Source organism: Gracilinanus agilis, chromosome 6 (genome assembly GCF_016433145.1).
Source record: "Gracilinanus agilis isolate LMUSP501 chromosome 6, AgileGrace, whole genome shotgun sequence".
In the NCBI taxonomy this organism is placed as follows: domain Eukaryota; kingdom Metazoa; phylum Chordata; class Mammalia; order Didelphimorphia; family Didelphidae; genus Gracilinanus; species Gracilinanus agilis.
In genome coordinates, this window is record NC_058135.1 from 167,159,130 (window position 1) to 167,172,896 (window position 13,767).

Here is a 13,767-nt window from a genome sequence, read left to right on the forward strand (position 1 = left end):
GCACCTCAAGAGAAAAATGTTGGAATCAGAAGCATATGATTTTTCACTTCAGTTTATTTGGTTTTTTATTTTGGAGTTTTGGTTTTATGTGAACATTTTCTTACAAAAATGAACAAAAATATAAAAAATGAACAAAATGGAAATATGTTTTGCATGATAATACATGTATTTTTTTTTTATCCTGGGACTCCATTGTAGGGGCATAGGGCCACAACCAGTAGGCAATGGGTCGCTCAGGGTCACCCAGCTGGGAAGTGTCTGAGCCTGGGTTTGAACCTAGGACCTTTCGTCTCTAAGCCTGGCTCTCAATCCACTGAGCTAGCCCAGCTGCCCCTGCTTTAGGTTGCAGTTTCTTTAGCAGATGTAGTTTTTACAGGGTGGGGTTGCTAGCCCCACGCCCAACCCTCCTCCTTTTTCATCCGGGCTAGGGACTGTCCTTGGCCCAGGAGTGGTAAGGGTGGGCGATAGGGGTCAAGTGACTTGCCCAGGGTCACACAGCTGGAAGTGTCCGAGGTCGGACTTGAACCTAGGACCTCCAGTCTCTAGGCCTGGCTCTACCCAGATCAAATTGCTTACCACACTAGCTCCAGGAAGGGAGAGAGAAGGAGAGGAGACAATTTGGATCATGTAACTTCAGAAAACTTAAATGGGAAATTGTTATTACATGTAATTGGTAAAATAAAATGTATTTTCAAAAAAAGAGAAAGATAGGACTCCCAGATCATCTTATTTGTCTTCTGAGAAACCTGTATGCTGGTCAAGAAAACAGTTGAAACCAAACATAGAAAAACTGATTGGTTTAAGATTGGAAAAGGAGAACAACAAGGCCGTATATTCTCACCTTTTTCGTTTAACATATTATAAGCAGAGTACATTATGTGAAATGCCCAGCTGGATGAATCAAAAGCTGGAATTAAGGTTGCTGGGGAAAATATCAGCAATTTTAGATTTGCAGATGATATTGCTCTGATGGCAGAAAGTGAGAAAGTGTTAAGGTTGAATACGAAAGTGAAAGAGGAGAGTATAAAAATTGTTAAGAACTTAAAATTTTTTTTAAAACCCTAAGATTTGGCACCTGATCCCATCACTTCCTGAGAAATTGTTGTTGCTGTTCATCCTTCATTTTCAGAGGGCCAGTGACTTCATGGCATGATGTCATGCCTTGCAAGTGAATTGGATTTAAGTGAGGCAGAGTTTCATAAGTCATTAGCTGTACTCTTCCAGAGTCACAGAAGTCCAGTGGCAAGACAAAAGTCAGAAAGATTGGCAATGGCTCTGGATGCAGTGGATGACCCTGGAATCTTCAGTGTTTGACCAGGTTCTACATGCTCCACAGAACCTGTTTCCTTCACCTCCTTCATAGCTATTAGAACAAACTTAGCAAATTAGAAGGAGAAGAAATAGATTTTTGTCAGATTTTATATTCTTGATCTCAGAGAATATTGCAGACAGTGACTGTAGCCATGAACATTTTAAATAAATAAAAAAAATGATGGCAAATCTGGATATCATTCTAAAAAGCAGAGACGTTACTTTGATGACAAAGTTTTGTAAGGTTAAAGCTATGGTTTTTCCAGTAGCAATGTATGGCTGTGAGAGATGAACTATAAGGAAAGCCGAGTACTGCTGAATCAATTGTGGTGTTGGAGAAGACTTTTGAGAGACCCTTGGACGGCAAGGAGATCAAATCAAAATTGATAGTTAAAGAAATTATTTCAGACTCCTCAGTGGAAGATCAAATACCAAAGCTTCAGCTTAACTACTATAGCCACACAATGAGAAGATAAAATTCACTGGAAAAGACCCTGATATTGGGAAAGACTGAAGGCAAAAGGAAAAGAGGATATCCAAGGATGAGATGGTATCTTGAAAGCAATAAGCACAAGTTTTGACAGACTTCAGTAGATAGTAGAGGACAGAAAGGCCTCGTGGGGCCATGGCCGATGGGGTCGTGAAAAGTCAGACACAACTGACCAACAACACCAACACCTTACAGGGTGGTTGTGAGGTTTCAGTGACATAATACATGTAAAGTTCTTTGCAAATCCTAAAGTGTTGTATAAATACTATTATTATTACTTAATCTCTTATTACTTAGCTCCCCCTGTTCTCTAGCCTAGATTTGTAATCTTCTGAAAAGCAGGGATTGTTTCATTTTTATCTTTATATACCTGATCTTAGCACAATGCTCTCATATAGTAGGAATTCAGGAGAAATGTCCTGAATTCACCTGTCGGCCTCATTCCCTTTTCAATGTCCATACTGGCTGGGGAGGCTTCGCTTTAAGACCTTCTCATGAGTCCTTTGAATTTTTTTTTACCCGAACCTATGATTTCATGGAGAATGGCACCTGTTCTGGAACTTTAAATCTTAGCAAGTTACTTGAGTCCTTTAAAAAGGCTCTGCTAAATCTTTACTCAAGAGATATTCATAGGTTTTAGTCCAAGATTAGTATAACGATAATAGCTAGCTAACATTTACACAATGTTTCCCATGTGTCAATTATCATCTCATTTGTTCCTCACAACAACCCTCAGAGATAGATGCTATTAGTTTCTCCATTTATAGATGAAGAAAGGGGAAGCCAACACAGATTAAGTGACTTGCCCAATGTCACACAGCTAGTAAGTGTCTGAGGCTGTATTTAAACTTAGCTCAAGGGTTATAAATAAAGTCTATCATTTGATGGAGATGGATTCTATATGACCTCACAAAAGCAGACTGTCCAAAAATATACAGGGAGTGAGTTTTACTCCAGCTTGTGAAGACTGCTTAGGTGGCAAAGATGGAAAGTTCCAGACTTCTGCCATTTACAAAGGTCTAAAGATTATTTGCTGTAACTCCCAGGTTAAAAGCCTTATTCAGTGCTTGGTGTTTGTGGATCTAGTTACTCATGGTATTTGGCTGGCCTTTCTTAATTAAATCTATGATTCTGCCCCTAGCAAAAGAGAATTACAGAGTTAAATGGGAACTTCCTGAAAGTCACACAATAAAAACACTGACTATGATAGAAGTGTACTAGGATTCTCAAGCTTTTGGACTTATTTACAAAGCTTCCTAGGCAGAGATACAGGAAGGAACAAAGGAGAACCACTTCTTTGTCTGGGAGCTGAGCTGGTTCTCTCATGTGGTAAGTAAGTGAGGATGCTCCCACTGAAAACAAGCAGCATGTATGTATTCTGTCCAAAGGCTGAAACTCACTGATGTTCAAATAAGGGAAGAACAATTTCCTCATTCATAAATGAGAGCTATGGGTTTTTTTTCTCGTTATGAAAGACAATAATAATTTGTTAGCTCAAGCACACCTTGATTCCTGGTGGTGATATAGGAAAGTGTGGACCAAAGAGAAATAGAGACTTGAAATTAAATCTGTTTGTGAAATTTAAAAGATGCTTCATTTCCTTAAGATCACTGATCACTTTTATACCAGTGTGTTAAATAATTTACACTTAACACTAAAAATGTAAGCATAATTCAAGCTTGTTAATTGTCTAATTATTCTTATATTCTTTGTACATTATTAGTTATTTAGCCATGGCATAGATAGCAAAATGTGATTAATTTAATCACTGTCTAATCATCAATATAATCTAGTCCTCTACTTGATGTTTTTCTGAAGGGAAAAAATAGTTTTAAAAAACTGCCCTCTAAATAGTATATAAGATACGTGGATCATAGATTTAGACCTGGAAGAGAATTCTTGATTATTTTACAGATGAGGAATATAAGTTAGAGAGGGTAAATGACTTGCCCAGAATCTCACCACTAATAAGTGACTGAAGTGGGATTGGAATCCAAGTCTTCCTAACTCTAATTCCAGGACCCTAGATGTTACTTTTGGCATAAGAACTGATTAATTAGATAAAACAGAGTACAATGGGGATTCACTATTAGGAAGTTAAAATATATAAATCAAACTGAGAGGGTGGGGTTTTCGAGAAGGGAAACCACATTAGTTAGGGTATCGTACATCCTAATTCCTCTAGATTAGACCTTAGTATTCTAGGGTGGTTGCCTGCCCTACTTACCACAAATGACAAAGTATACATAATAAGCCCTGTCATTTGTTGTACATAAGTCATTCAAAGATACACTTTTTAGACATAATTGCCATCCCTCTAAGGAATTCTATAAATTCAAATCAATTTTATCCACCAAATATCCAGATGTTTTTAAATGACTGAAAATGCTCTGTCTTTCAGATAATACGATCCAGTCAATTTTCTGTTGCTGTTGCAGCGTTCAGAAGAGGTAAATTGATTTGAAGATGCAGCTTCTTTATCAGGGTCACAAGCTGTTATCATGTATTAATTAAATAGTCTGCTAGCCCTTTTTCTCTCTCCCTTTTTAAAAAGCCCATTTCTCTTTTATAATAATCAGATAGAAAACTTGTTGGAAATTGTTTCTGTTTTTCTATTAGCTGTGTTCATTTTTAGTATATTTATACAGATATATTTGATTGGCTATTCATTTGGGATGTTTTATTCATCAACACCAGACAAGTGAGAACACAATTGAGCCTGAACAATGGTGGAGAATCGGAAGGCTACAGTTGGTGTCCAAAGCAGCTGTCCCATGCTTCTACTCAAAAGCACCGAGTGAGTAGATAACCATTTGGTTTGGGGAGAAGATCAGCAAAAGGATTTGCTCTTCAAATTCTCATCTGCCTCTTAAATAAAGGGGCAACAAGGAAACTTATTTGAAAAAATCCGCTATGCTTTTTACCCAGAATTTAGAATTCAGAAATTGAGATTGTTGAAGGGAACAGGGACAATGTCATGGCTCTTGAGAATTTTTTTTGCCCAATATTAGATTTTTGTTTCAATAATGGGAAAAAGCAGTGTTCCCCAGAAATGTGGTGAACCCAATACAAGTATCTGAGAGTTGGAAGTTGATAAATGGTTTTCATTTTCTAAGAGGAAATCTCCATAGATCAGAACAAGATTTGGGAGATATACCTGCTTTTTGAGACTTCTAACATAAAATAACCAGTATGACATTGGCAGAGAATTTATGATCTTTTCTTCAATAATTACCATGTATATTTAACATGTGGTGTTGAAGGGGATAGAGACAAGGATAGGAACAGGACATGTGATAGCACTGGTAAAGATCTCCTAGATAAGGAAACATCCTCTACTCACATTCTAGCCATGCTTTTTATTTTGTCCAAAAACTTGACTTTTATTAAAAGCTGAAATATCAAAATTATTTTTAAAAATACTTTCCCCAAAATGTTACACTCCCCTTTTCCAGCCATGGCCCCCACAAATAGAGTCTGAGCAGAGAAGAGCTGTTGACACATATTCACACATGGGGATATACCCAAATGAGGTAGCAATTTGGATCTTGAAATCATGCTGTACCACCTACAGTATTCATGGCTTCTGCTCATGTTCTAATATCTGGATGATAGAACCATAGATCTAGAGAGGAATGGACCTCAGTAGTCAAAGGCTGTATAATATAACCATTATTTATGTTATAGCATGGCAGTGTAGTAGAAAGGCTAGGATGTTGGGCTACGAGTCAGGAAGACTCGAGTTCAAGTCTTACCTTTTGACACTGTGATTCTTGGCCAGACACTTTTAGGTGTCTCCAGGTTTTCTATTAAACCACTGGAGGTGGTGGATTGCATCTGTGATTGGTGGAAAGCAGTCCCTACAATAGGAGTTGCCTACTCTGACAAAATCAGAGATGGAATGATAAAAGATCCACAAATGCCATTCCTTTGACTTTATTTCTACAGTCCAAAAGGGGGCAAGTTCAGCAGTCAAGAAGAAAACCACTGCCACCCCTCCCACCAGAGGAAGAAAATGGGGAGAAGATCCGAGTTATGGCCCTTTATGACTTCCTTCCTAGGGAACCCTGTAATTTAGCATTGAAGAAAGGAGAAGAGTACTTGATACTAGAGAAGTACAATCTTCACTGGTGGAAGGCAAGAGACCAAAGAGGGTAAGATACATGGCTTGTTTCAAGCCTGTCATTCTTTTGTCCTCAAAAAAATGATGATACAGAGTCAAGACCCTGTTCATTGTTTTAGTTTCTCCCCTCTGATTGTCAGGGAAGTGTCTAGTCTAGGAAGACTAATACTCGTCATCTTCCTCATCTAAAACTGTTTGGATGAGGGTGTGTTTGACTGTTGTAGTCTTCTGCCATCTTCTGCCTGTGGATGTACTTAGGAAAAGATTTCAAATCATCTAACCTGTAACATCTTGAAGAGTGTCCCAAATCATAACAAAACAAATGGTTGTAGCTCTGAGCCAGAGTTAGCTATCTAAGCCCTTGATCCCCAGAGCAGCCCCAGGAACCCTCGTTTTCAGATTTCTTATAGGCTTGTTTTATTGCAGTAACATTACCAGAGAGATATAGATAGGCTGCCAGCCAGTTTTATCCAAAATTGTGGAGTAAGCAAAGTTTTTCCTTATTATAAAATCCTTATATCATAGGCATCCAGAGCCTTAACAAATACTTGTTAATCGACTGATTTTCCTAAAAACAGGGTTTCAAGCTGAGAAGGAAACTTGGAGATCATCTAATTAACTCCTGTCCTTTTTACATATGGTAAAACTGAGGCTTGGGGAGGTTTAGGGATTTGCCCAAGATTATATTGATATTAAAGAACAAGAGAAGGAATTAATTTCCAGATTTTCTGGCTCCAAATTCATTACTATTTGCATACCAGTTTGGTATGGATTCTACAAGAACTGAGAGCAGTTAGTTGGCTCAGCAAATACTTCGAGTCAGGAAACACCTCGGACACTTGATACCTGTGTGACTTTGAGCAAGTCACTTAGCCTTTTCCCCATCTGTAAAATTGGAACAACAATCATACCTATCATATACAGTTGTTGTGAGAACTAAATGAGAAAAAACTTTGTAATAATAATATTGCTTTGCAACAACAACATCAACAATAATACAATTATAATAATATTTGTGTGCCTCTCTAAATTTTACAAAGTGCTTTACTATTATCATCTCATTTTATCTTTATAATAGCCTAGGAGATGGTGTTATTATAATCCCTATGCAGATGAGGAAACTGAGGCAAACAGAGGCTAAGTGTTTTGCTCATGATCACAAAGCTAGAGTCTAAGATAAAATTTGAACTTAGGTCTTCCTGATTCCAAATCTATCCCTCCATCTGCCTCGGTGCCTCAAACCTTGAAGTGATATATATAGATAGATGGATGAATGGATAGTTGGCTAGATAGATAGATAGATGTACATAACTATATATGAACATATATAATCATGGGGACGATGAATTCTTTTAATAAACTCCTATTCATGGCAAGGTGTTAGCATGTAACTGTCAAATGCCATATAAATATGAGAGGCAGCATGGTAGGAGTATAAGTGCATTCATGTGGAATCAAGAGAGTCTGGATTTGAATCCCAGCTCAGGAATCTACTACCTATGTGATCTGGGATAAGATATTTTCTCTCTTGAGGTCTCAGTTTTCTTATTATGTATAGGGAAAAATAAACTGGACTACATAACTGAACTAAGGACTCTTCCAAATCTAAATTATATGATTATTTTGTGAATATTATTATAATGATTTTGTTAATTATTATAAATGCAAATGCATACAAACATTATCTTTTGTTGTTTTTGTTTTAGGAATGAAGGATTAATCCCTAGCAATTATGTGACAGAATGCAAGGTAACCAACTTGGAAATATATGAGTAAGTGTTCCCTCAAAGTACAATTTGTTATCTGTTCATAAAACCTGAGTGAAGTTCGGTAGTTTGAGTTATAAATAGAATTGTTTGGGGTTTTGTTTTTGAGAAAGGAAGTAACACCTTGAAGAATTTTAGATAAAAAGAGAATTCTTTATCAGAGATTGTTCCCAAAGTTGAATTAGACATATGACTTTGTTTGGGGTTTTGGTTTTTGGGTGAACCTTCAGACATGACACTTTTGCCGTCAAAGAGGTGCAGTTAAAAAAAATCCTTATCTTAATTTGCCAATTGCCTTCACATTAAAATTTACCAAAAAAATGGAATTTAAGGCTTTGCAAACTTCAAAGTGCTATGTGAATGGCAATTATTATCATCTTCCTTTTAACTATTGAAATAATGAAAGGAATGAAATTTTTTTGCAAAGTACATAAAGAAAATGGGACTTGGAACATTTGAATAAATGGGAAATTGGACAAAGTTTAGTTCCCAGTGGAAAATGTATTCTTTAGGTAAAGGCCAAAGCAAGACTTATTTCTGTAGCATGAAAGAATTAAGCAAATCCATAAGTCAGAGTCCATATTATTTACCTTTTTTTCATTTTTCATATTTCATATTTACCTGTCTCAAAATTTTTTATAAAGGAAAGGGGCCTTAGAAGCCATCTAATCGAGAGATTCTTACCATTTTTTGTACTATGTATCCCTTTGGCAGACCTATGAACTCCTCAGAATGAGACTGTTAAATGCCTAAAATAAATTATATAAGATAACAAAGGAAACCAATTATAGAAATATAGTTGTCAAAATATTTTTTAAAAACCAAGTTCACAGACTTCACATTAAGATTTCCTGATTCTAGTCCAGCCTTCTTATTTTGCCATGAGGCATATGCATAGAATTTGGGTAGGTATGAGAGACTTAAAAGTCTTTAATGAAACTATCAAGTGCCATAAAAATGTGTGAGAGGCTGTGTTATGGTATCCTTCGTATTAACAACATTGGTCACAATAATGTTAAGGGAAATAGCACTTCAGAAAACAGATAGCAGGGGCAGCTAGGTGGCCCATTATATTGAGAGCCAGGCTTAGAGAGGTAGGTTTTTGATTCAAATCTGTCCTCAGACACTTCCTACCCCTGTGACTCTGGGCAAGTCACTTAACCCTAATTGCCTAGTCCTTCCACTCTTTTGCCTTAGAACTATACACAGTATGGATTTGAAGACAGAGGGTAAGGAAGAGAAAGAAAGGAAGAAAGAAAGGAAGGAAGGAAGGAAGGAAGGAAGGAAGGAAGGAAGGAAGGAAGGAAGGAAGAAGAAAGAAGAACAGAGGGAGGGAGGGAAGAAAGGAAGGAAGATGGCAAAGAACGTTTTCTGATTATCTAAAATGTTAATGGAATTGTAGGTGTGGAATGAGGCATATAGTTTCTGACATGGCCAATGTGTTGATTTATTTAGTTTAACTAGTTTTTATAAGTGAGAGTTCTTTGTAGTCATTAGGAAATGGAAATTCCCAACAAGGGAGAGGGTGAGAGAGAGAGACAGACAGATGGGTAGAGACAGACAGAGACAGACAGAGAAAAAGAGAGAGAATCTACAAAATATTTAAACTAAAGATATCCAAGTTTGAATTCTACTTCAAACACTTACTAGCTTTATGACCCTGTACAAACCACTCACTCTTTCTGATTATTAATTTTCTCATCCATTAAAGGAAGATCATGATAGTACTTACATCACAGGATTTTTGTGAGGATCAAGTAAAGTAACAAGGCTACTAGTTGGCACAGTGAACAGAGTTCTGGACTTAGAGTGAGGAATTATTGTTATTCAGTCATGTCTGACTTGTAACCCTGCGGATCATAGCATGCAATACTGTCCATGGGGTTTTCCTGGCAAAGATACTGGTGTGATTTGCCATTTTCTTCTCCAGTGGATTAAGGCAAATGAAATTTTTATTATTTTCATTATTTAATTATTAATAAATTATTAAGTTTATTAATAATAATAAATTAAAAATTAATACAATTAAGAGGTTAAATGATTTGCCCAAGGTTACATAGCTAATACATGTCTGAGGCTGGATTTGAACTCAGGTCTTTTTGACTCCATCCCCAGCACTCTATCCACTGATGCATCTAGCTGCCATGAATACCTAAATTGGAATCTGGCTTCAGACACTTTCTAGCTGTGTGACTCTGGGGATTCAATCACTCAATCTGTCAGTAAACATTTCTTAAGCATTTATTATGGGCCAAGCAGTTTTGTAATTACTTTACTTCTATTTACCTCCGTTTCCTCCTCTATAAAATGGGGACATCATGTGGGCAATATAATAGCAACCAATGATAGGACTGGTGTTGTGAGGGTTAAATGAGATAATATTTGTAAAGGACTTTGCAAACCTTAAAGTGTTATATAAATAAGTGAACTATGATTACTCCCTACTCTGGAATTGCTTTCCTATAGAGTTGACAAAATTATATTGAAACTTGAGTCCCCAAGCATCAGAGTTGTTTCATTCTTTGTATTAAAAATGAGGCTTAGGGGCAGCTGGGTAGCTCAGTGGATTGAGAGCCAGGCCTAGAGACAGGAGGTCCTAGGTTCAAATCCGTCCTCAGCCACTTCCCAGCTGTGTGACCCTGGGCAAGTCACTTGACCCCCATTGCCTACCCTTACCAATCTTCCACCTATAAGTCAATACACAGAAGTTAAGAGTTTAAAATTTTTAAAAAAAAAATGAGGCTTAGCATACCTCAGAGACAGCACTTATCAGTGTGTGAGGAGGTTCCAAGAGCCTTGAGAGAAGGCACTGCACATTATCTGCTGTTTGTAATCACCACATCACAGAGCATACATAGCTTATTGCAATGGGGAGAGGGAGAGCGACTATGCCTGGGGTTTAACTGGCATAGGGAACCAAGGTTTGGAATCAGGAAGACTCATCTTCTTTAGTTTAAATCTAGCTTCAGACACTTACTAGCTGTGTGACCCTGGGCAAGTCACCTAACCCGGTTTGCCTCAGTTTACTCCTCTGTAAAATGAGGTAGAGAAGGAAATAGTAAACTACTCCAGTATCTGTGGCAAGAAAACCCCAAATGGGGTCACAAAAGAGTCAGTTGTGACTGAACAAACAAATAAATTCAAAGAAAATGGGATTTTGAGAAGGTGAGAAAGGTTTGATTGGTGCCAGATTTCAAATGGCCTTGAATAACAGACTATTTTTTTTAACTAGGTAAAGGGGAATCACTGAAGATTTTAATCAGGGAGTGATACTGTGCAATATGCTCATAAGGAAGATTGTTTTCTCTTTTGTCTACTTGTCTGTCCTTTGGGCTCATGGAAATTGTCATAACTTTATAATGTTTTCGTGAAGATTCAGTCAAAAAGGCACAGTTTATTTAGATTTTCTCTTGAAGGCCAAGGTTATTTTTGAAAAGTGTATTTATTTAGTCTGAGGGCAGGGTTTGGAAGGGATGATATCTCAGAGACTTTAAGAGAGAGTTATACAACTATGTTCTTGGGCAGAGAGTTATACAACTATGTTCTTGGGCGGGGGGAAGGGAAAACTAGTATTTTCACTTAGCTTAGAGTAAGTAAAAAAGAATATTTGACTTAGATGTCAGCTTCTTGTACTCTATTATGTCTTTTAAACAAATCTCTTATATTTCAGAAAGTGGAAATGGAAGGTATGAAAGAGCAAGTTATGCCCTTTACATTTGACTGTTCTGTGTATTAAAATAAAGTTAATCTAAGTATAAAACAAAATGAATGATCTTCTGAATAAGGACACATTTTTAAATGCCCAAAGTCATGAAAGGCAGCCTTTAAACTAAAAGGAAAAGAAAAAAATTAATAAAGCATGCATGACATTAGAATGGTAACTGATATTTCACAAAATTGTAGGTGGTATCATAAAAACGTCACTAGAAATCAGGCTGAAGATCTATTGAGACAACAGGTAAGTCAACATATTTGTGAATAAATCTATGGATAGCAATAAAATTTCCAAGAATCTGTTGTGAGCATTTTAAATCATACCAAAAACCCATTTGTTGCTTCTTTTCTTTGTTTCAGTATAACTTAGCCTCACTTTACAAGGTATTTCTGAAAATATTTTTATATCAAATAATATTTTCCAACAGATGATGATTTCCATCTTGATATCAGAGTTGTGTTCCCATTGAAATAATTTCCAATGCATACATACTTTCTTCTTCATTTTCTTGGACGTCATTTTCTCCTCCTCTTCCTTTTCTTCCTCCTTCTTCATCTTTTTCTTCTCCATCTTCATCTTCCCCTCCACCTCCTTTTCCTCCTCTCTCATTCTATTTGTTTCTCTCTCTCTCTCTCTCTCTCTCTCTCTCTCTCTCTCTCTCTCTCTCTCTCTCTCTCTCTCTCTCTCACACACACACACACACACACACACACACACACACACACACACACACACATCTCATATTGCTTTCTTTCCCAGACCCTTCTAACCAAATTAACTACTTTTTGATTCCATTTATTTCCTTCTGTCTTGGAGACAACTCTCTATCCCCCACCTCCCAACTCAGCAGTGGAAGGAAATTCTTTTAAGTCTTAATCTTCAACAGGAAGTATAGATTCTGCCTTAATGTGATCATATACATAAGAGGACATCTTAAGGCTACAATGACTGGGAAGAGCAAAAAGAACAGAGGTGTTGGCAATAGAAAAAGGACACAAAAAAGGAGGAATTCTCAAAGTAATTTGCATAGGGCTGAGATGAAGATACTTGGGAAATGAAAGCTATGAATAGTTTCTCTCAATAGTTTATTGGGGGGGGGGCAGCTGGGTAGCTCAGTGGATTGAGAGTCAGGCTAGAGACAGGAGGTCCTAGGTTCAAATCTTGCCTCAGACACTTCCCAGTTGTGTGACCCTGGGCAAGTCACTTAACCCCCATTACCTAGCCTTTACCACTCTTTTGCCTTAGAACCAATACATAATATTGATTCTAAGACAGAAGGTAAGGGTTTTAGTTTAAAAAAAAAAGTTTATTGGCCATCACATGCTAATAACTTGGAGGGATCCCTACAGTTGACTGACTACCATCTTTCATTTGGGACAGAGTGAGATGCATTAGGAGGCATTACCTTTACTCCCCACTATTTACATTTTCTATCCTTTTTTCACCATCTTTTATGGCATTACAAATACTCTACACATGCATACATACACATAGTACAAACATACACATACACACTCTACCTTTTTTCTTTTCTCCACCACTATTACCACATGAGAGCCATAAACGCCTGTGGAAGGAGGAGGGTGGAGGCCGAAGGCACTAGAATCTGGGGCTGGGGCTGAAGGGCCCCCTGGGGCACATCCTGGGGCTCTGCCTGTCGGGAGGTGGAGCCAGATATGGCTCGAGAGCCAAAAGTGGCCGACCCCTGCTCTATACTCTATCCTCTCAGTTACAAAGTGGCAAAAAAATCTATATGATAAAAATACACCAAAGTAGTCTTTGCAACATAATAAATAAGTGTCAGGTTCCAAAACATGGTTTGAGACACAATGCCCTGCTCTGTTCTCCAAGTCTATAATAGCTCTCCTAGAAAAGAAGATAAGTAAAAGGAGTTTCAGCACAGTGGGAGAGGGGTTCTCCATCATCTGATTACTCACTTCACAGGATTGCTATGCAGATAAGTTAAGATATGAATGAACTTGGAAAAGTTCAAAAAAACCCTATTCTACAAATTAAGGTATTATCTTCTTCCTCCTCCACTTCCTCCTCTTCATTATCTTCTTATAATCTTCTAGTACTGCTATATCTCCAAAAGACTTGTGGGTGTTCAGTGACAGCTCCCTCCATTCACAATAAGAACTCTAAATTTTAATTGTTCATCCCATCCTAGTTCCTGAACTCTCAGAGTTCCTGGGAGATGATGACCTGAAATTTAAGGAACCTCTACAAGGCTACCTGCATTTTCTTAAAAAGCTGACAACTTATGGCATATAAACAAATGAATGCAACAGTGATGCTCCAATTATTATAGTTGGCTTTAAAATTCTTTACTTTTTTTTCTGTTACATTTATAAACTTTTTT

The 13,767-nt window shown here is 37.3% G+C and overlaps 1 protein-coding gene across 1 annotated transcript in view; it reads left to right on the forward strand.

Annotated features, from left to right (window-relative positions):
* Positions 1-4,186: 4,186 nt before the first annotated feature.
* The window catches only part of TXK (TXK tyrosine kinase), a 33,490-nt gene continuing 23,909 nt past the window's right edge, over positions 4,187-13,767 (forward strand). The window contains exons 1-5 of the mRNA XM_044680338.1: positions 4,187-4,251; positions 4,499-4,598; positions 5,750-5,955; positions 7,631-7,696; positions 11,594-11,648. Of these exons, the coding sequence (XP_044536273.1) occupies positions 4,187-4,251; positions 4,499-4,598; positions 5,750-5,955; positions 7,631-7,696; positions 11,594-11,648 (492 nt within the window). The remainder of the gene's footprint in view (positions 4,252-4,498; positions 4,599-5,749; positions 5,956-7,630; positions 7,697-11,593; positions 11,649-13,767) is intronic.